The 22,826-nt window shown below is 39.6% G+C and overlaps 2 protein-coding genes across 3 annotated transcripts; one reads left to right on the top strand and one right to left on the bottom strand.

Annotated features, from left to right (window-relative positions):
* Positions 1-37: 37 nt before the first annotated feature.
* RB195_012869 (uncharacterized protein) lies at positions 38-9,771 on the top strand (the record flags this gene model as incomplete). Its single annotated transcript, XM_013449055.2, has 15 exons — positions 38-102; positions 4,099-4,207; positions 4,304-4,399; positions 4,653-4,763; positions 5,214-5,317; positions 5,381-5,488; positions 6,593-6,668; positions 7,351-7,496; positions 7,631-7,759; positions 7,870-7,956; positions 8,636-8,825; positions 8,945-9,040; positions 9,139-9,252; positions 9,358-9,472; positions 9,578-9,771. The coding sequence occupies 15 exons, from the start codon at positions 38-40 to the stop codon at positions 9,769-9,771; spliced, it is 1,740 nt and encodes a 579-aa protein (XP_013304509.2).
* A 1,014-nt stretch (positions 9,772-10,785) lies between these two features.
* On the bottom strand, positions 10,786-22,655 carry RB195_012868 (uncharacterized protein; the record flags this gene model as incomplete). Of its 2 annotated transcripts, XM_064202441.1 has the most annotated exons (16): positions 10,786-10,837; positions 11,462-11,531; positions 12,581-12,601; positions 12,674-12,788; positions 13,062-13,156; positions 13,715-13,814; positions 15,046-15,164; positions 15,255-15,321; positions 15,385-15,518; positions 16,179-16,275; positions 16,689-16,819; positions 17,914-18,031; positions 18,089-18,192; positions 19,141-19,232; positions 20,640-20,721; positions 22,622-22,655. In XM_064202441.1, the coding sequence occupies 16 exons, from the start codon at positions 22,653-22,655 to the stop codon at positions 10,786-10,788; spliced, it is 1,431 nt and encodes a 476-aa protein (XP_064058321.1). The 2 variants fall into 2 exon arrangements, with proteins under 2 accessions (XP_064058321.1, XP_064058322.1); XM_064202440.1 differs by lacking the exons at positions 10,786-10,837; positions 11,462-11,531; positions 12,581-12,601; ... (3 more) ...; positions 18,089-18,192; positions 22,622-22,655 and adding exons at positions 12,372-12,395; positions 15,956-16,068; positions 21,045-21,057 and having other exon boundaries at positions 13,062-13,166; positions 16,166-16,275.
* Between the last annotated feature and the right edge of the window lie 171 nt (positions 22,656-22,826).

Raw genomic sequence — 22,826 nt, 5'->3', positions numbered from 1 at the left:
CATAGACAACGATCTCTCTTAAAATTTCCACTCTGAGATGGATTTTATGATTTCACAGTTCTGTGAGGAACAAGTGCATCACGTCTTCAACACAACTAACAGGTAATCTTTTTCTTTCGAATGGTTTTTTTTGTTGTGTATCGCATTGAATATTATCGGATTGCGTATATTTTGTTAGAAATTTCTTTTTCTGCGTGTGAAAATATCTTAGAATCCCTACATGTCTTTTGCCACATTACACACTTAGAAATTCAACTATGAGTAGTGTGTCATTGGTTACTACGAATCTTACCATAGGTTAGTAGTCAGTGCGGGGCCGATGCAAACGGTTTACTGGCCTATGATAAGGTTCGTAATACGTTCTAGTCAGTGAAAATGAAAAATATTTCTTGTAAATAAGGGGCCCTGCTCTTTATTATTCGCTACATAACTTTTTCCATTATCAGCTTCTTCTTTGTCCATCGTTTTCTCAGTTGCATTCATGACGTGCGTATAATGACAACATTTCGCCCCGTCAGCTGTTTCTGCGTGACAGTTGCGACGCTGTTTTTGATTTTTATCAACTCTTGATCAAAGATTCATGAACATGCATTGGAAAGATAGCTAAAACCCATTATTCCTTATCATTCTCACTTGTGCTTTGACCCAGTTTTGTTGATTTTTTGAGTAAATGTACAATTCCGAATACTACTGTGCGATTTCGATCATATTCAGCAACCAAGGGTGAGAGATGTTGTCTATTTTGAGATGTTTAATGATATTCGAGGGGATGTTCGTAGGAATATAGAATAAAATGGTTATGCTTGACAATCTCTCTGGGAAGCGGTGACGCGTTCGAATTCAATTCGAAATTGTAGGTATTTATGAGTGCGTATGAGATAAAAAAAAAGAAGTGCAGACGCTGTGGAATCTCTTTCCAGTGCGCTACATTCGCCTCTCGAATTAATTGTTGATAAAATTTGTTAATTAGAACTAACCAAAACTCTGCATGCGTACCAATCACAAGTAGAAATCTGTGGAAGAGAAATGAGCTCGGACTTCCAGCAGGAAATATTACGGTCATGTTTTATCACGGTGGAATCAGCGATTATAATAAATAACCGATACCTTTGGTTCCTCTCGATATCCTCTTCCACTTTGAATGTGCTTTGAGAGCTAGAATTTACTTGAAATTGTCAGACTTGTGGAAGTACAAGCAAACTGTCCGGTCTTCTCAGTAAAAGCTAAAGCTTGCAGTGAGCTGACTGGACAGATTAGTTGTAGCACCATGATCCAAGCAAAAAAGGCCGGTTTTGAAGCATTTTAACTTACAAGTCCTCTCGACTGCTATGAACTATGAAAGCTGTGAAAATTATGAGCCCTCTTTTTTTCTGGTCTCTAGAGAAATTCGAAGTTGCCAAATTTAAGGTCATGTTTTTTTAGGTCAGTCACTCATTTATTGTCTAAAGGCATCTTATCCCGAGATTGATGATCTCCCCAAGAAAAGATATGGGTGGGATTGTAGTTCACGAGTATGAGCGTCACCACGCTAAATTCTCTCTACTAATCCCGAAAAACTGTGTGCAGTAGCACAGTGTGACTTTCTTTATCTCCTGAATGACGCAACCTGTTACGCAGGTTTTTTGAACGCAGGTAACCTCAACGTCGCCGTCCAGCGTCTTCAGTTCAACTAATGTAGGTCAAATAAACAGCAGAACCAACAGACGACTTCATATCTTATTTTATTTTCTTGCAGACTTTTTATTCCTCTTGGTCACAGAAGAAATCAAAAAATAACCAAAGACGGCTTTCCATTTGAGGCACCGCGATTCCCGCTTTTTTGCATGTGAGATGTACTTCACTTTTTGAGCTTGCTCTCTTGAGGCGCTAGTAATTAGTAGTAGTCTGAGTCGATTATGGGGTTTCATAACACAATTTTTTTCATAATCTCGCGTCATAGGTGTGATAAGCGGAACCGGAACTTTGCATAATGAATAATCTAATCTTCTGCACACGTCAGATGACGGGGTGACTCATAGGAAAGGGATAGACATACAGGAAGCAAGGCAGCGCATCGCAAAATTGACAGCATTTCGATCTCTCCAATAAGAGCGTTGTCAAGCTGAATCACACTTAGTAGTCCAGAAAAAATGACGTGAAAAGCAGCCTTGGTTGCATCTGTGTCTCTCGCTATAGAATTGGTTGCTTAACAACAATAATGTTACTTATGTTGAATCCTTACGGGCAGAAGTGCAGCGAAGGCTGTTTTAGTAGCCCTTTTCTGGATTACTAGGGGAATTGAGCGTGATCACGCTCATACTTGCGAACTGTACCCCTACAGCTATTCGTTCGTAGAGAAACATCCACAATTTCGTGTTATGATGTCTTTAAACTTTTTCCATTTTGCTGTGGCACCTACTTTACATGGCGTAATATTGTTTGTGACTATGAGAAACAACCTTCGTTGGTGCTATATTTCAGTCATATCTCTCTTTTATTGTTATTCATTTTTTCTACATTTTAAACAACCTTGAGGAACTTTTTGCGTTTGTTGGATGACTTTTCACTTCGCATGTGCACTACAGAGTGTAACTTGTGATCGTATGACAGTCAGTGGAAGTCGTCACCATTCCATGATACTCGAAAACAACACATTTCATAGCTATGAATGACTGAACGTGAACTACCAGAAAAATTCGTGACACTGAACTACTAATGTCCTCGTGTTTCAATGAAATGAATACCGTAATTCGTTGTCCATCATGTTATTTCGACGTGACGTTTAACGTTTTCGGTTCACATGGAACCGATGAGACGATAGAGCCGGTAGGCTCTGGGGGATTTCATTTTTCTTGTTTCAAACCCATGGACTATTACTATTACGTAGTCAAACCCATGTACTCTTCCTTTTCCTTGGGCTTTTGTGTTTTGTTAATTAGGTGTATCTATTATTTGTTTAGTAAGGATTAATTTTCCGTCTTTTTTGTGTAAGTATGTCTGGGTAGAATTGGTTCATAGTTCATAGCTGTAGTCGAACAAAGTAGATCGTTAACGCAACACTAGCATGGGGACGTCTTTTTAAAGTTTAGACGAGATTTGTATTTCTACTCCATCCTTTGCAGCCGAGTACATGATCGCCTGATCGATGGCGGTGATATCCAATTTTTACAAAAAAATATTATAGAAAACGCGGTGATAGTGCAACCCGCTGTGAGTAGAACCTAAAAATGGTGCAGAAATTAAATCCCCACAAATCGAAATCCTAGAAACTCCTATGTGAGAAAACAAAAGATAAGCTCAGTGAAATATGATCCTGCTGGGACCATGTGGTCTCATTCATGCGTTGTCATGCGAATGAAGGAACAATCAAAAAACAAGTAGAAATCTCCGAGGAACGGCATGGTCCAATCGATCCGTAGTCCCAGAAGGGCATTGCCATGCCGCATCCACCGAAGTCGTAACGCGTTACGCCGACTGTGTGGGAAACTACATTATCTATCTTATTCTACTTTGTCTAATATTTTCCTTTAAATTTCCTATCTATTAAACGGCAACTCATGAAAATGCCACTGTTAGGGTAAGGAAGTAGTGTTCTTTTTTTTGTTGTTGTTGTGTGGATCTTCCCAGAAACTATTTTATCTCATCTTGTCTGTTATTAGGGGAACGAAGCCCTCTTTGTTTCACTACTCTTATTTCTCTACAATTCTTGAGAAAGATGTATGCACCATGACACAGAATCGTTCCTGTCTCTTTGAAACTTTAGTCTAAGCTTGTTTAATTAGAACACCTTAATATATTTGAGAGAGCGGATAAAAACTCTCAATTTTGATTATTTTACCATTAATTCGAAAATAATGAAACGGTAGTAAAGTATCCTATCTTTTCATCCTTTTAATAGAATCCGCACTCAGTAGTTTAGGATTTGTAACCTGTCCACTTTTTGAGAAGACTAAAAGAACCTTCAAATAAATTCTAGTCTTAGATGTTTAGTAGGAACACGTCAATATTTTTCCCAGTTTTTGAAAGCTCTGTACAAAAAACATTGAAGCGCGGTATTTGGAGCACAATGGAACATTATGAGAGGAGGAATTATAATTTACTCAGCTTTCTTTTCTCCAGAAAGTCAAATGATGATGATCTATGCGCACTGTTGCACAATGATAAAGATATGTCGCATTCGGAAAATTGTTTACCCCCTGAAATGGAACTTGGCAACATAGAATATAAGGTAAGTGATTTCTCAACTTCGATGGCTTTTAGTTAGCTTTTTTGTTCTCTGTTGAATATTTGTTCTATAGTTTTATGTCAAAATTATTTCTTTTAGGTAAAGCTTGTCAATCCATCGTCGTCTCGTCTTCAGCACCTAATCACTCAGATGAAGTGGAGATTACGTGAAGGACAGGGCGAAGCTATTTACGAGGTTGGTTACATATGGAATATGTTTTTTTTTGCAGCGGGCATGCTCATTTCGAATATGCGTACGAGAATATTTGTGTTGTTTTGCTTTGTTCCGTCTATTTCTGGATTTTTTTTTGTGTATTTCTTTCTAATCCTTTTGTTGGCTTGACCATTCCGAGGTGATATAGAGGATAAGTACAAGATTGTAATTTAACAGTGACAAAATTTGTTGAATTCGTAAATGACTGCCCTTTTCTAACTAAAGACGTTTTTAGGTTGGAGTTGAAGACGGTGGCCAAATGAGCGGGCTATCTGATGTAGAGATGGAAGCGTCACTTACTACGCTGCGTACCATGGCCGGAGCTCTTGGTGCTAGTATGGTCATAGTTAGTTTTTCTCGAATATGAACTTATACCTGTGGATGGGGTATTCTTATCTAACTACTCTTCCACCTTTATTTTTGACTGATATCCAAACATGGGGGAAGTGTTCTTCCCTCCGTTTCTCGCTCCCTCTCATTCCTTCCTTCTCTTCCTTTCCAACTTTCACTGTAGTGCCCCTAACTCCCACAATAACTCTAAACCGGAGGTTGCTCTTCTTTCTTCAACTTAAAAAAACTATGGCAACTTGTTTTCCTACCCAAAACAATATCCCACTTGTATAAGGAACGATTTTGGGGGACTATCTAGTGTCTCTCTGCTTTCTTCTACTACATTTCTTAAATTTCTTTCCTGTACTTATTTCATTCCTCTTTTCATTTGTTTTGGTATTTAGTAAATACTATTTCTCCCTTAAATTTCTAATTCTTTAGTAAGACAATGACCTTTTGTTTTAAGTTGACCGAGAAAGACGTAACTCCACGTGGCAGCTCTTCACGGCGTACAGTGGTTGAAGTCCTCGTTCGTAAAGTTCCTGAAAGCCAGCAATTCATAGAGTTAAGGTGCTGATTGTCACTTAGAGTTGCTTCGAGTTCTTATCTTATTGCAATAATTTCCTTTTTCAGATTGGCAGTACTAGGTGGAGCTGATGTAGGTAAATCCACATTGTGTGGTGTAATGACCCAGGGTTTGCTCGACGATGGCAACGGCAAAACTCGTCTTAACCTCTTTAGGTGAGTACTCTTCTTAAAAATCATACTGCTGTTTATGAGCTAAGTTCAATCTGTCAGCCATTGCGATTACTTCTAAAGACTATTTTACTTTTCCCTCTAAACAGTATGAAAGATGTGAAGGGGCCCTCGTGTGAAATATATCCTTTTTAATTGAAGTGGTTTCAATCCTGTGATCTAGTAGTCTAAAACTAGGAAAAGAATTCAGTTAAATCTACTCTTCTATCTACTTTCTGGGGCGGGTGTGGTGTAGCGGTTAGAGGTTCCGCTTCCTGCACTATCGATCGGAGGTTCGAATCCGCCCTAGTGCTCACCAAGCCTTTCATCCCTGCGGGGTCGATAAATTGGTACCAAACTTGTCTGGGAGGATAAAAGCACTGACTTGACACATCGGCTAGCCACCGCAGGTCACTGTATAGGCCAGATACACGTTCGTAAACCTCAAATGATTCTGAATTGAAGCGAACGTGGGGGCGCATCCCAAGCGGATTGATTAACGCCAGAAACTTTATCCTTTATCCTTTATCTACTTTCTATCTCTTTTATTACTTGTTATACGCTTTGAAGGGCGTGATTACTTTCTCTAACTGTCAGTTTACCAGCCGTAGTGATAACATTTTGACGTCCATTCCGGTACTAAAGATTGAAATTACATAGGAACTGAGATTAGGGATTTTGCATGCTGAATCTGTTTTGAGACGATGTTCTTGACAGCCCCAGGTCTCACAAATACTATAAGGTTCTCTGATAACGAGCTCCGAGTTCAAATACAACAAGGAGTAGATTTGTTGTATATAAGTAGTAGGAACGTTTTGAAATCAAATTTCAAATAATTATTGGAAAACTGCGAAAACTGGACTGCTGGGCCTATATACCCTAGCTGTTATCTTTGTGTGACATTCTACAAAAAACTGTAGGTGAAACCTTCGGCACTCACGGCACCTAATTATCAGTCCTCATATAACCACTGTAACAGTAGTTACTAAGTTATGTTGCTTGGAATTAGAAATTAATGTCTTCGAGATAATAATAGCTAGATTCTATTCGTTTAAGACTCGTTTTTTTTTTAATTTCAGATCCTTGCTTCCTAAGTTCTTATATATTTAGGTTCCCTCATGAGGTTCGCAGCGGCAAAACAAGTTCTGTTTGTCTGGATGTTATTGGATTTGACTCACGAGGAAAGGTATGACGTTTAATGTTTATTTTAATTTCCTTAGAATTGCTACTTCCTTCACTTTTGCTGGTAGTATCATCTCCAGAAATGCAACTCAGTGGAAAAAAAGGACCTGCCTTATTCTATTGGTATTAACAAGAATCATTTCAATAAAAGCAAACATGTGGTATATCTTACGATTTCTTGTTTTTGGGGCAAAGCAGACTAATCTAAAAGAATACGTTCTTCCAAAAATCTTAGGAGAAAATACCCTTGACAAGTTTTGGTGATTTTTACTTCGTACGAAAATTGGCACTGACTTTTGATCAACTCGAGTCATAGTTTCTTGTTTTAAATAAAGTGATTACCGAGCCGCCATGTTTTCCCTGCAGCTATTGGATCTCGTTTTTCTGAATGTTAACTAGTGTTTTTTTTCTTGGTCTAGTTAGAGCTTTATAGTTCATGAGACTTCTCCAGTTTTATCTATGAAAAGGCACGAGAGGAATCATATATTTTGTGAGGTTTAATTCAGAGGAAATAATACTGTTTGTTCTGTCCAGCTTTCCTAAGTACCTCTTGTTTTTGTTTTTCGATTCAAGTCTAGTTAATGAAACCAGCATTCGAAAAAATCTGAGCATGATTCATTGCCCTTTCTTTTTAGTGCCAGTGTACCACTGTTTTCTTTTTTTAGTACAACTACATCTTTTTTCAGCTCGTTAATTACGCTCACAATAGCCTAGAGGAGTTAGTGGAACGATCAAAGAAACTAGTCACTCTGATTGATTTGGCAGGCGATTCCAAATATCTGAAGACAACTATACATGGACTGTCCGGATACAAACCACATTTTGCATGCCTGTAAGTCGTAGCCTTCTTGTTCTCGAAAATGGAATTCATTATTGCTTAGTTAGATGTAGTTAGTGTTGAATATATGAAAATTTTCAGTATTATCATATGATGTAATGATATTACCAGAATTCTCCGACTTCTAGGCTGGTTTCTGCGGAAAGTGGTCCTACGGCTGCCACTAAAGAGCACTTGGGGTTGGCTGCAGCTCTCAATATTCCGGTTTTTGTGATAATTACGAAATGGGATCTTGTTGGGAAGGATCAACTTGACAAGTATGCGCTCATTGTTGTTGGCCTTTTTTTAAGCCGGTTTTATCCTACTAAATGAAATATCCAGTCTAAGTAATCTTAAAGGTCTTCTAAAAAGTCCTTTAAAATTTCAGAGTTATCAAATCTGTCTCATCCTTACTATCCCGAGCTGGAATGGCTGCTGGTACGAAGCGGGTGAAAAGAAAAAGGGATGCAGTGAAGTGAGTGAAGTTCATCTTCTTAGACGTGTTCTTGCAGGGGAATTTCGGTCAACAATGTTCAGTAGCTATCTTTCTTAAAGTGATTTCTTGAAACTTAAAATATTTTGAGCGGAGACAATGCGTAGAAATCTAATTGTGCTGCTGTTTCAATTAGGATATGCCTAAGATTTCATCCAAATATCACTGAAAACGGATAGCGGTGTTGGGTTACCACTACAGCCTACTATCATCTGAACAAAATAAGTGACTTGACCTTTTGTTTCTTTTCAGTTTGAGTGGAATCACTGAATCATGAATTTCTAAAAATACTGCTTGTGAAGCAATTTGTCATATTTTTACTTCTGCTTCGTTTTCATTATGTGAAAATTAATTGGTTGCCTCAAGCACACTTCTTTTTCGCAGCACAATTAATTTCTTTGTCAATGCGAGTAAATGTGACTCAAAAACTATAAAATTTTGCAAAAGTGGATTTAAGTTAATGAATGGAGGATACGGCTGCCAACATTTATAAAGTTCTTATGGTTTGTTTTGATTTTACTGATATGTGTTGATTTATTGTGGCTCATGGGCTGGGAGCGGAGAATTAGTGGGACCTTTTCCAGATTTATGATTAGTATGACTGAGGACAGAGAAACAGAGACAATGACAGTCAGATTTCGATTGGTTGACCTTATTTCAGGGCGGCAAGTGACCTATGTTCCGTGGGAACCGTTCCAATTCTTTGTGTGTCATCAGTAACAGGGGCTGGACTCGGGCTTTTCCGTTGTTTCCTCAACGTGCTACCATCAGCAGGTACAGCCGGATCACGTCTGCAGCTCGTCTCTCAGCCTCCGCTTTTCACAATTGAAGAGATGTTCAACGTACCTCACGTTCGTTTCCATTAAATTTTTGATTTTCCGCTTCTCTTTAGTTAATTATGCATGCTCAACGAATTACTATTTTTGGAATTCGAATTCTCTTATGGAATGCGCGTTTTTTCGAAATTCAGGTCGGAACTGTTGTTGGTGGCATGCTTTCGGAAGGACGGCTGCAGGAAGGCGATCCCGTTCTATTGGGTCCCTACAAGGATGGAAGCTTCGAGAAGGTGACCAATACTAATAATCTATTATAGATAGATAATTTTTCTATCTACCCTAAAGGACGGAAAAATGTGCATTGGTTTTAAAACGTGTTTTACTGCAGGCTTATATTGGCTCAATAAGACGTAGTCGTCAACCTGTCCAAGCAGTGTTGCCAGGAGAAGCTGTCAGTATAGCTTTAAATAGGCGTTCAAAGGGATCGTTACCTCTCAGACGAGTTCGTTTGTTTTCCTATATTTTGCGTTGCTTTGATTTCTTTTATCTTTTTTTAACTTCTCAACTGTTGTCTTCACATTGAATTATTGTTATGAAACGGATTTAGGGAATGGTTCTAATATCGGCTGCAACAAAACCGTCGTGTTGCCATCGGTTCGTTGCCTCGTTGTTCCTCCTATCCCACCCTACGCGACATCTTTGTACTGGTTTCCAAGCCACGGGTAGAGTTAACAGCTCTGATAATATTAACATTTTGTTACATATTAAATTTTCAAATTCTTCGTTCAATTCAGACTAGTCTCAGTAAGGTACAATTATTATTCTAGTATACATCGGGTCTGTTCGACAAACCGCTACCGTTGTGGATATCGACCGACCTTCACTTGAACAAGGAAAATGGGCTACAGTAATGCTAGAGCTCATGAGCGGTCCAGAATATATTCGCTCAGGGACGCCACTCATTTTTCGCCAGGGAAAGACTAAAGGAATGGGGGAAGTTGTAGAAGTTATTTCGAGCTAAACATTTACGGATTTCGCATTTGATAATTTACGGAGTGTGCCATCTTTTCTTTCTATGTTGGAGCGTTGCTGCCGGTGAAACTGTACATTAGTCGTCATCTTAAATTATTTTTTTTTTCGTAATGTGAACTGATTTGTACTAGCCGTATAGTGGCTAATTAGTGGTCTCTGAAATGTATGTAGCTTTTAGTCCGGTTAAACGGCGTTGTGCTTTTTCATGCATATGCTCTGCTTGCTTTTTCGTCGTTAACAAAGCCAAAAAGCTGTCCATTTCGAAGCTTTTGTTTTTAGTATTTAGAATCTAGTCACTCTTCTATCTTTTTCGGATCTTTTTGGTAATTATTTTCTCTGCCGCCTAAAAAACCTTCTGATTGGACCACAGCGTCAACACTGAGGTCGCCTTCTGTATTTATGATTTTTGTACGTTGCATACGTAGTTAAAGAGTAGCAGCGATTTTGCATGTAAAGCTGCTGTTACGCAGCAACGCCTCTTTGCTTCCAGGGAATCGATTCCATCGATCTCTGCATGATCACTGTATTTAAAGGCATGATAGGGAGTGTAGTCGTATTTTATGTAAAGGGCCTTCTTGGCATCGTGTATAGAAGTGTACAATTGATGTAGATAATTCTTCCGACTAATGATTCATGATTTTGAAGCAGTGTCTCCGTTAACGTTTTTTTTTTCTCGTCACATGTAGATCGCTCTCGTTGATTGATTCTTTGCTGCTCCGTTATTTTGCATCCCCACATATGCATTATGTCTAGTTGAGGCATCCGAGAGCCTCGTCTTTATGAAACTTCTCAATAGAGAGATCTGATTTATGTATTAGTAACACTTGCATGATTTGTATTATCTAGGCAAACGTATTCACAATAGGGTATGATTTGCGTTCTACTGGTAGAAATAAATTGCTTTGATTACACAGTGTTTTTTTTTCAGCTGGTGAATGATTAGACCACACTTAACATCAAAAATCTTATTCAATGGAGTTGTTGACAGTGACAGAGTAGTGCTTCACGATAGCTTTGCATTGAACCGCTTGTTTTGTTTAGCTGTACTACGATTACTGAAATTTTAACCCTTATAATTTTTTGGTAATAGTCCAGTTGAATGCAAAATTCATTGAATTAGTCAAAAATAATACTACAGGATGGGGCAATCGAATCGCACTTTTAAAGGCAGCATAACACGATTCTGGGGTGGTACGGAGTTCAGGTGGAGTATCCGAATATGAGGTCGTATATTATGGAGACGAGGGTAGTTCCGCTCATCTCTCCCTCTATCACTGCAAACAGCCGCCTCCACAATGCTGTTTTGTACGACGCCATCTATTGCAAAGCTCCACCCCTTGCGCCGCCTCCGCCCTGCGATTCGTCGAAAATCAATTCGCACTGCCCCGATAGGCGGTAAGGGACGCTGCGCGTGCAAGGGTGGCGCGCTGCAATAGAAGGCATCGTACAAAACAGCAATCAGGGGCCGGCTGCTCGCAGTGATTCAGAAAGAGATGAGCGGAACCACCCCAGTCTCCAAAATCTACAACCTCCTATACGGATACTCAACCTGAAATCCGTCCCACCCCAATTTCGTGTTGTGCTGCCTTTAAACCTGAGAATTGCGTGTGCCTTTTCCACGTATATCAAGTCTTAAGCAGTAGAAAAATAGTGGTAAAGAAAAGAGTTGGAAAACTCACATAATTAAGATGCAGTAGATTAGCACAAGTACACAAATAAGTATTGTGACAGGAACCATTATATTATGTGCTAAAGAGTTTCGATTGAATATGTACTTACTTTTCGGTATTATACTATGATATTAAGTGCTTTGTCCGTTCTTTCTTCTCACTCACTCGTTTTTCGCATCGTTCGATGCGAATTCCCTTATACACTCAAGGATAGGATGAGCTAGCGGTTGGGATCGAAGTGGGGGATCATCGCTAGCTTTACTCGAACTGCAGCGATGATTGGTGTTGGTAAGGGTCCCCATTTGATCGTAACCGCTTACGCAACTGCACCGAGCCTTAGGTAGCTTTCACTAGACTATCCTAGATAACATTTGGACGGGAGGATAGAGTGACACTGGTTATTTGGCGCTCCAAACCTGCCACTTAGAGTTTCGATGATGCAAAGATGACTGATCAACGCTCTAAGGAACGGTAATGAAGAGTTACAGAATATTCAACAAAGAGATAACAAAAAAAAACCCGAAAGATTCCTTTTTACTGAATGAACCTCATTAAGCATATGTAAACCGGATTCAAAGTTAGCGCCGGGTATGCATAATCGGATGGTTGTGACAAATTTGCCACAATTCATCCTCTTCTGCTTCTCTTCTTCCTCTCTATTCCCCTCTCCTTTTCTTCTCCTTTCATCGCTCAGCTCGCCACAATCGAAGGTACAGGTACCGGTCATCGGATTTAATACATTCATCATTAATCACAGAAGAATCGACGATAAATGGACCAAAATAATGCTAAAACTGGGTCCCAAGAGATGCTGAACGCACACAGGGAAGGCTAACAACGAGATAGGGTGATATGCTCGCTACATGGATGGACCAGCTGAGATCTCTGCTGTATGCAGAGCTCTAGGACTTCGCCAACGTCACTCACGAAATTCAAGAGCATCCTGAATAGCGAGGGAATGAAATGACTGGGAAAAATGCTGGGACCCAAAAGTTCAGTGAAGACGGGCCATCTGAGTACCTAAGTATCTACGCATTGACTAACTATACTCAATAAAACTCATCAAGAACCCAAAAAAAGCAGGTAGGTTTGTTCACGATAAAAAAGAAAAGAAAAGAAGAAACTTACAGTCTGAGACGAAGACACCATCTGAAATTTTGGTAAACTGAATCAGTCAATTATTATTATTATTTTTAAGCATTTATTTTTTTCTCTACCTACCGCATCGTTCGCTTACAGAACGCATATCAATTTCATGTACTTGATCTTTTGCTCGAGAAATTCTCAACACGTTCTGCCATCTTTTTATGTAATCTCGACATAGCATGTCATTTCCCTTTAATGTTCCTTAATTATACTCGCGACGGTGAACATATAGTAGATCAAAACGACATGAAGCACGGAAAGTTACGCAAGCGGCTGCGTTCGAAGCAGCGCGGTGGAGCGTAGCGGTTAGAGTCCAAGAGGGAGTCTTGTTAGCACTATGCGTCACTGGAGTTCGCGATGGTCCCATCCGGATTCCAACCGCTGTCTTCACCGCGCTGCTTCGAGCGCAACCACTTACGCAACTGCACCGTGCTTCATGTCGTTTTCTTATTGAAAAACCTACTTTAATCTCTAGCGGTTTCCGTAGAGTTGAACGAACTCTGTGTATTCCTAAGTCAATATCAACCAATTGTTTATTGTCTTCTATGAGAATTGGAGCTGTAACAAACTTAACAATAAACAAAATTAAGCTGTAACAAAAAATTAAAATTAATATTTTGTATTGTGAAGAACTACATGATTTTTGGCGTTTTACCACTTCAATCGCAAATCAGGTTCATTTTTCTTTTTCTTTAAATATTTCATGAAGAACTATTCCTATCTATTCTTTTTTCAATATCAGAACTTTTGAATTGAAATGTTCCCAAAGAATGGAAATTTCTTAATGAAAGAAATGGTATTAGACTAATAAAACCTGCTCTTAGTTTCTTTTTTAGAAAAAAATATTTATAATGCTGAGTACAAAAATCGTCAGGGACACAAGAATTATTGACAAAAGCGAAATTAAATTAAAAATTAAAATTAATATTTTGTATTGTGAGAAACTATATGTTTTTTTTGGCCCTTTAGCACTTCAATCTTACGTCATGTTCACTTTTCTTCCTTTTTAAAATATTTCATTAAGAACTATTTCTATCTAACTTTCAATTCTCTTTATATCTAATTCTTATATTACTTGAAAAACCATGTTGAAATCAGAAAAATATTTCAACGTACGCCGGTCCTTCTCGCAATGGACCTCCTTCAAGTTCCTCAGAAATGATAAGTTTTGTAACTTCGTGCCACTGATGGTTAGGCAACCGCGTAGAACTTCAACCTGGTACGGAAAAGTTTTATGAGAAATATTGAGTTTATAGTAGTAAACAGTTTATTGCTATAAACCGAGGTCTGCTGGGGGTGGTGCGGTCGATGGTTCGAAATCGTCCTATTGCCAATCAAGCCTTTTATCCCTTCGGGGTCGATAAATTGGTACCAGACTTGTCTGGGAGGGTAAAAACACTGATTTGATACATGGCTGGCCCCCGCAAATCACTATATGGGCTATCATGCGTTCCAAAAAACCTCAAAGATTACTAATTGCAACAAAACGCATTGACGTCCCCTAAGTGTATTGATACGACAGAAACTTTGTTCCTTCATCCGTTAAATACTTTATCTCGGTGCTATGGCTAAGCGGCTAAAGAATATTCAGAAAACAATAGATTTAGAAGAAGCGGTTTTGCTAATAAAAAAAAAACTGAATGGGACGCAAAATAGAAGAATTTACTCAATAACAATTGTGAAAATTTGTGCTAAGGGCTGGCCCCTGTTCATGTTCATATCAGTACATTTCGACTGACTATAGTAACACTAGCTTCGGCTAACAGGATTCAACAACTTGCATGGCTGTTCTCGGGAATTGAGGGCTGAGAGATGTGGGAATGATAATTGATACGGATCGAATCCCGTAACCCTTCCAATTCCTCCGTTTCCTAGGTTTTACTAGAATAGGCTGGTGAGGAGATCTCATTGATCTTCAGCCGCTCGCTCGTGGACGCGGCGCGCACGCAAGGATGGCGCGTTCCAGCTCACCTCGAAGGAACAAAAGCCGTTCTCCACGCCGTTTTTCAGCACGATTAAGGGAGATTGAGCAGGGGTACGTTTACACTTGTAATCTACACTCCACCAATCCACGAACTCCATGTTTTTTTTTTCGTCAGATTTCCCACAGTACGTCAATTACGTGATACACTGCTTTTAAGTCCGGAAGTCGATGGTTCGACACCGTCCGATGACAACCAGGGTTTTCGTTCATTGGTGAAATTGCTATCTAACTTGTCTGGAAGGATGATTAACTCGCTATATCGCCCCTGTTCTCTGGCGCCGATGACCCCCTAGGCTAAATCGCATACGAGTTCATAAATTTCCATCATTTTCTTCTTTTCTTCTTAAGAAAAATACAGACCATGCAGTACTAATCAACATTTCATTTTAAGCATTTTATGCTCCACTCTATCCCTTTCCCTTGTATCTCCTGCTAAAAAAAGAGCAATCAAATATTTTCTTACAAATGCCAAATTTTCCAAAATGCTGATTTCAGAGTTAGCAGCTGTGATAATGATATCTCCAACAACATTTCTACATGAAGCAAGGCTAATTAGTGATTCCGTTTCGTTAATTACACATGCTGAAATAATGTTTAATCAAATAACGGTAATAACAATCAAATAATAGAAATTTTCAACTGATTGTATTTTTACATAACAAATATACTTACGTGATGTTTTAATTTCAAGACGATTTTCTTCACTACCTTTTCTCATTCTTGTAAGAAGTAGCCTTTCCTGAAACGTTCATGGAACGAGCCGTTAATTCCCCCAGGTTTCATCTGGTTGTTTCGCACTCACCTCAAGAGCGTAGTCTATTCGTAACTTTAGATTATCTATAATATTTGCATGCTTGCCAGTTGAAAGAATAGCGCGTAAGAACGGTATAATAATTTTCGTAAGGTTTCTATTGTTACGAATCTCAATTCCTACGTCTAAAATATAAAAAAAAATTAAAAATTGTGATAATATTAATAAAATTTTCACTACTCCATATGTTATTGTATTTGTACTGTATTCACAATTACTTCATAAGCTTTTTCGTTCTATTGGTCACAATGTGTAGCGATATTGACGTTGAAAAGTCATATATCCCGATAACTGTTTACACCCTAAGGGCATCATCCCACGAATCAGAGGTGGTACAGATTTCCGGAGGTATTCATATACGGGATCGTAGATTATTGAGAGAAGGGTGATTCCGTCCATTTCTTCCTAATTGCCGTAAAAAACGGTCCGGAAGATGCGGCGCGTGCAAAAGGCTGACGCGTTCCTATCGAACTCCTTGTGGAAAATAGCGCGCCGAAACGCTCGAAGTCGTATCTTCCGGGGCGTTTTTTTACGGCAATTAGGAAGAAATGCACGGAATCACCTCCCTTTCCATAATCTACGATCCCGTATACGAATACTCCACCTGAAATCCGTATCTCCTCAGATTCGTGGAGTGATTCCTTTAAAGGACGAATCCGAATTTTACTAGGTGATCTTGAAAGAATATTTCCTGCTTCATGAACATCAACATTTCTCAGGTGACCTTCAATCTGCTTTTTAGCCGAACGCCATGGAAAATCATAAGGAAAACCTATCTTCGTTACTGTCAATGGTTTCAAGAGACGGTAAACGAAGTTCCGACCAACTTGTATCAACCATTGAAATACCTCCGTGGATATACCGTATTCCCATGATAACGCTCTGAAATAAGATATGAAAGTTATAGTCGGGTCCAAAACGACTTGAAGCTAAAAGTAGTTGCGTAAGCGACTGCGGTCGGAGCGGCTTCGTGGAGCGTAGCGTATGGGATCGAGCTTGAACCATTGCTTGTACATCGCTGCAATTCACGATTGTCCCACCTCGATTCTGACCGCTTTCTCCACCGCGGCGCTTCAACCGCAGCTGCATACGCAATTGGAACGGGCTTCAGGTCGTTTTGACTCGACTACAGTAATATGTGGTATGGTACGGTGGTTGTTCTTGAAGTTGTCATTCCATGTAACTCCTCTTGTTATGGTTCAGTGATTATTCAAGGATTTTCTTGCTAATTTAATCCAGAAATGGTTATTTCTTTCCACTTCATTATAATATCACTTGAGAATAGTAATGTTAACCTGAAGCGCTTCATTTGTGGAACTGTTAATTACAAGATCTCCATTGAGTGTAACACATGGGGTGTTCACTTTCTGGTTCTTGACATGCCCGACAGTTGATGCCGCTTCCAAAAGAACTTCCATGTCACACTCTGAAAAAGTCCACTGAAAAAATAAAAATTAGTGAAATTAATAAAATTAAATGAAAAATAAAAATAAATGACAAAAGCTAAAAAAACTCAGGGTACTTCAAGCCCTCATTTGAAATTAACTATGATAAAGTGCACACATTGGTAGGAATTCACAAAGTCGACTATTTCCGGCGCATACAAAAGCCAGAAATAGCCTACAGGCGGGTCGCCTCCTTGCCATATGGGTCTGACAAGAAGCAGACAACATGTTTACAACGTAAACATTGTAAATCGTTATGTTCCATGATTCGAACAGAGGTATTTAGCAAGAATCCCAAGGATATGCCTGTGTCCTAGTGTTCCCGTACATGTGTGGATCTGTTGTTTTGGTCTTGTAACGTTGGTACCGTAAAAAAAAAGAACTTCAGGTTTAGATGACTTAAAAGTAGGGTATATTCAGGTCAAAACAACATAAAGCTCGGTGCAGTAGCGTAAGCAGCTGCGCTTGAAGCGAAGAGGATAAGCGTTGCTGTTAGGATCGAAGTGGGACCCTTGTTAGCACCACTGATTGCTGGAATTCGCGGCGGTCTCACCTCGATCTCAATCGCTAGCTCCGCGTCGCTTTGAGCGCAGCCGCTTACGCAATTGTATCAAGCTTCATGTCGTTTTGACCCGACTATAAACATCTACCAGATCCTGTATCAGATTAAAGGCATCACCCCACGAATTTGGGGTGGTGCGGATTTCAGGTGGAGAGTTCTTATACGCGGTCGTAGATTATGGAAAGAAGGGTGATTCCGTCCATTTCTTCCTAATTGTCGTAAAAAACGGCCCGGAAGATACGGCTTCGGTGCGCTATTTTCTTCAACCAGTTCGATTGAAGCGCGCCAGCCTTGCGTATGCGCCGCATCTTTCGGGCCGTTTTTTACGGAAATCAGGAAGAAATAGACGGGATCACCCTTCTTTCCATAATCTACGACTCCTTATAGGTATAACCCACCCGAAACTTGCACCACCCCCAGATTCGTGAGGTGATGCCTTTAGGGTAAAGTGCGAGTGCTTAGTGCCATTGTAAACAATATGTTTGTTACAGTAACAAAATAACTGCTACTTACGACATTCTTGAATGAAAGTATTGTCAGTGCTCAACGATGCTGCAGCTCTCTTTAGTCTCAATATGTCTGCGTTTGGAATACAAAGCTTCGGATTGTCATGTATAGCAATGACGGGGATCTGAACGTGTGTTAACCTTGACGGGAAGTATTTGTGAACGATTTATAAAGAAACTACCGTAAGAGATTTTGTGCCCAAAGTAACGTATTCCAACTGAGACAAACTTCCTCTCTCCCAGATCAGGTTTTTGTTGTTAGATATTATTAACGCTGGCATGTCACCTGTGTTTGCCTCATATAAAAATTGTGGAATAAGTCATGGGCTTTTTTTCTCAAAATAAGAAAAAAATATGAATGCACGTAAATGTATTTCTAAGACGTCATAACCATTCAATAGACAATTTCTTGCTCTACAAAACCGTATTGTTGTTTTTACTCAGTTTTGTTGATTCTTGTTTCTTCGGATCATTAACTTCGAGAATCAAGTAGAAGAAATTGAGCGTTTTCGAAATATTCAATTTCCTGCAATTAATCGCTGTTTGCTTGCTGGAGCTGTTTGTGAGATTTGTACTATGCGTGGAGAGCATCGAATGGAATACGAAAAAATTTTAAAAAAGCAACAAGGAGAGACTTTGAGAAACATGAAAAAAGTGGAAGAAATAAACAGATACTACTGATTTATGCACAGTAGTTCCTGTATTTCTGTTACCAAATGAAAAAAAATGATATTTCCCTATTATCTGACTGTTAGGTCGTGTCGAGCTATGTGTGCGATCCACTTTTGACGTAAAAAATTCCAATTTTCAAGCGCAAGGAGAAACAGCAGAGCACGAAAAGGAGAAGCACCATTTCAATGCATTACTCTTTCTTCACATACGGCATTAATCCTAGCTTTTGCATACCTTATCTTCTCTATTAGAAAACAACTGTTTGTCAAAAATGATTTATTTTGTCCACTTTAAATTCCGTTTCAATTATCTGATAAACAAAAAATTTAGAAAAAAAAAACTAAAAAAGAAAACTATAGCAAGACGTAGAGCAAGAGATTCTCTGTCGAACGATTAATAACGTTTTACAAATGCTTTCTCTTTCGATGGGAATGTTCCACTTTGAAAAGACGATCACAACTTATTCTTCAACCGATTATATATACAAGCTAGTTATATATATATATATATATATATATATATATATATATTCCATAGAGGTGTATATGACTTATTGACGCACCGTCATCTTCGGTTTGTGAGATTTTCCTCAGTTGTCCAAAATCAGAAAGTGTACTCAAATTTGAGCCAGTAATGTATAAGCTTGAAGCAGTTCTAAAAAAACCACTCTAACTCTTTTAATTTGGAGAAACGTGTGCATCCATGTATCTGTATATTTATGTGTGCATTCGGTGCGTCCACGGACCTCCACCACTAGAGGCGTCAGAGCTGTTTAGTCGCGAAGCTACGTGATGCGTCTCCAAATGGCGGATGGGGGAGTAATCGCAGATCTTAATGGACTTAGTGCCTGGGATGAAACGCAGCTGGATTCGGTGGACGGTGTCGCTGTTGTCCCTGCTTCTGCTGTGCCAGGACCCTATACTGTTGTATTCCTCACGTCGGTCCGGCCAAAAGTCTGCAATGGGAAAAATGGCATTCTCGAATGACTTCTTCACGCTCCACGGAACGAACATATCCGAATGTACCAGCTGCGTTTATCTGGGTCGGGAAGCAAACATGATGCTACCTGATCTACCTGGTAATGAGTTACCTGACCCCTGAGCTGGGCAGGAGGAAACGAGTGGCTAGGGAACGCATAAAAGCATTAAGGATGTAGTGAAGAAGACTAGGAACACTCGCCCCCGTGCTCACCTTTTTAACGTAGCCGTACTTCCTGCTCTGACCTATGCTTCGAAAACCTGAATAATTCGCAAGCAGGAAGGAAATGCGGTGGGCGTCATTGGACGCGCAATCGAAAGAGTGATGTTAGGAGTATCCCGCTACACATAACTAAGGGATTGGATTTGAAGTTCTCTTCTTTGTTGTAGAAATGCCCCCAATGCTAAATTCAGTAGAGAATTATTTTCGCTGGGTAATGTGTTTGTCCGATTTTTATTTTCAGATTTTTCAGATTTTTATCAGATGTATCAAACGAAGGCCCATTTTAGGAATGTATCAAACGAAGGCCCATTTTTCCGCTATCTTCTGTTTATCCAACTGGAAAATTTTCAGTGAATGAGTGCTGAGAAGTAACCCCTCTTATCCGCCGGAAACTATTACAAACCTATTTAGATTATCTTTAGGTTTCCGAAAATTGTGCTGAACTCGCATGGAAAAAGTTCTGTATGACATGGAGATCAAATTGGATACAATTTTCTTTGTAGTGAAAATTCGGATGCAATTTCTACAGAAAATCAGGTTAAACTAAACTGTATTTGCATCAGATCGAAAGTACTTCAAAACATTTATAGTATGATGTCTGTCAAAGGAAGGTAAAGATAAACAGAAGTGCTGTTCTAATATTTTGTGTTTTTGGTGTTTTTAAACGTTTTTGAAAGCCTATACATGTGCAAAAAAACAGCACACAGAGTATTTAACAACGACTTGGAATTGCGAGCAGGGAAAACGAACGTTCTTCCCGATTTTAGAGTTCTAGCGCTACGAATTTTAGATCTGCACTTCCTTCACACTTGAAGAGTGCAACATTAAAGATTAAACTTGCAATTATACTTTGTTACTGACCTGCATTTGGCAAAATCACCAGCATTTCCATGAGTGCCAGTGATGTAGATTCTTCCACAATTCTCTGTGCAATCACCACCTACTGAAATCAGTCATTTTTACAATATGACGTTAGTGACAACGACACAAGCGCACTCTGTTTTCCTACTTGGCGCCACGCGCTTTCCGCTTTATTTTCCTGTGTTAGAAGTCCCAGCAAAAACTTTAGAAAAAAAAAACCTCTAGAAAAAAAATAATTTCCCAATGATTGACTAGTAGAAACGATGAACTGAAGACTCTTCTTCTTGGGAAGTAGCGGTAAGAAGAAAAAATCGAGGGATATAGTCAGTAAATGCAGCTTCATTCCGGCTGCGTTCGAAGAGGCGCGGTGGAACGTGGTGGTTACGATCGAGTGGGGACTCTTACCAGGACCATTCATTGCTGTAAATGGCGATGGTCTCACTTCGATTCCAATTGCTATCTAAACCGTGCCGCCTCTTACGAACTGCACTGCGCTTCATGCTAGTCTTGACCCAACTATACACAGACACGACCCAGCGGAATATATATCGAAAGCAAAAAGTATATGGACTGGTCACATTTTGAGGAGAACCGACAACATATGGACCAAAAGAACGCTAGAGTGGATTCCAAGAAATGGTAAACGATCAGCTGAGAGCTCAGGTGGATATGGCTCAAAGATCTTGTCAAGGTCACTCACAAATCTTGAGAACATCTTAGATGTGACAATGACGAGGGAGCGAAATGATTGGAAAAGATGCTTAGGCCTGCATGTTCAGTGAAGAGAGGCCATTTAAAAGCATCACTCCACGAATCTGAGGTGGTACGGATTTTAGGTGGAGTATTCGTATACTCCACCTAAAATACGGGATCGTAGATTAAGGAGAGGAGGGTGATTCCGTCCATTTCTTCCTGGTTGCCGTAAAAACCGGCCCGGAAGATGCGGCTTCGGGCGTTCTGGCGCACTATTTTCTACAAGGAGTTTGACTGGAACGCGCCAGCCTTGAGCGGCTTCTTCCGGGCCGTTTTTCACGGCAATTAGGAAGAAACGAACGGAATCACCCCCCTCTCCCTAATCTACTACCCTTTGTAAGAATACTCCACCTAAAATCTGCACCACCTCAGATTTGTGGGGTGATGCCTTTAAGTGTCTAAGTGAGTAAGTATACATACACTGCCTTTTTCTGTTCCTTTGACTGCCTCGTGTTCCGGGGCTAACGGCATTTGGCGCTGTAGTGACGCTGATCTCACGTCGTGTGATGTTCAGCTTTTATGCAGGATTGCGAGACCTCTAGCAAAATACTCCCCACTTTTATTCATTTCCGCCGAGTTGTCAATTTGATATATTACGCTACCTATTTCGTCTTTAGGTTTCGCATTCCAATGTCTAAATGATGCAAGTGGAAGAGTGCGGATTCGAGTCAGATTTCCTACGAAACTCTTCAAGGAAAAAAAGTAGAAAAATCACTCAAGAATTACCCATGTTCGACTGTCTTTAGGTAGACACTAGCCAATGTGTTGCTGTTTGAGTCTGGCCTACTCTTTGGATGCTTTCTGTAGGATGATGAGGCGCTTGAGAGGATAAATCACTGATGGCTTTGATTTTCCAGGCTCTGACGAAGGTGATAACGCCGAAACGTTAGCTGTAGTTTAATAAAGACGATCAATATCAATCTTGGCTACAGCTCAAGAAAATCAATTAAAATCACTCGAGAGTACACATACTATTGGGCAACCGCTTTACGCGCATATAGGATTGGAAGCGTACCTGGCGCTTGCTATGGAAACTTGGAAATCAGCGACAGAAGAGTGTTTAGGGGGCAGAATACCGCTTAGTAAGGATGATTGATTGCGTGGATGATATCCACATGGTGCTGTTAAGGTTATAGCTCAAACAAAAATGTATGCGATCCACACTTTGTAAAAAAATTTCCTAGTCAAGTTTTTTTCTTGGAACATAATTCCATAATATGCAACCTCACCAAAGAAAGCCAGCAGCAGAAGAAAGTACTTCATGACCGCTATATGTTTGAAATAAAGAGATTAATATGAGCTAATGATATCAAGATGTTTTCTTGTTAAAATCTTCGAACCACATAGTAAACAATTGTCGGATTCATGAAATTAGTTTACTGTATTCAGATTATTCCAATTCTACAAATAATAGTTTTTCGGATTCAGAATTCT

This window comes from Necator americanus, chromosome V, assembly GCF_031761385.1.
Source record: "Necator americanus strain Aroian chromosome V, whole genome shotgun sequence".
Taxonomy (NCBI): domain Eukaryota; kingdom Metazoa; phylum Nematoda; class Chromadorea; order Rhabditida; family Ancylostomatidae; genus Necator; species Necator americanus.
Note: the sequence above shows the minus strand (reverse complement) of the source record. Positions and strands in the feature narration are given on the sequence as shown.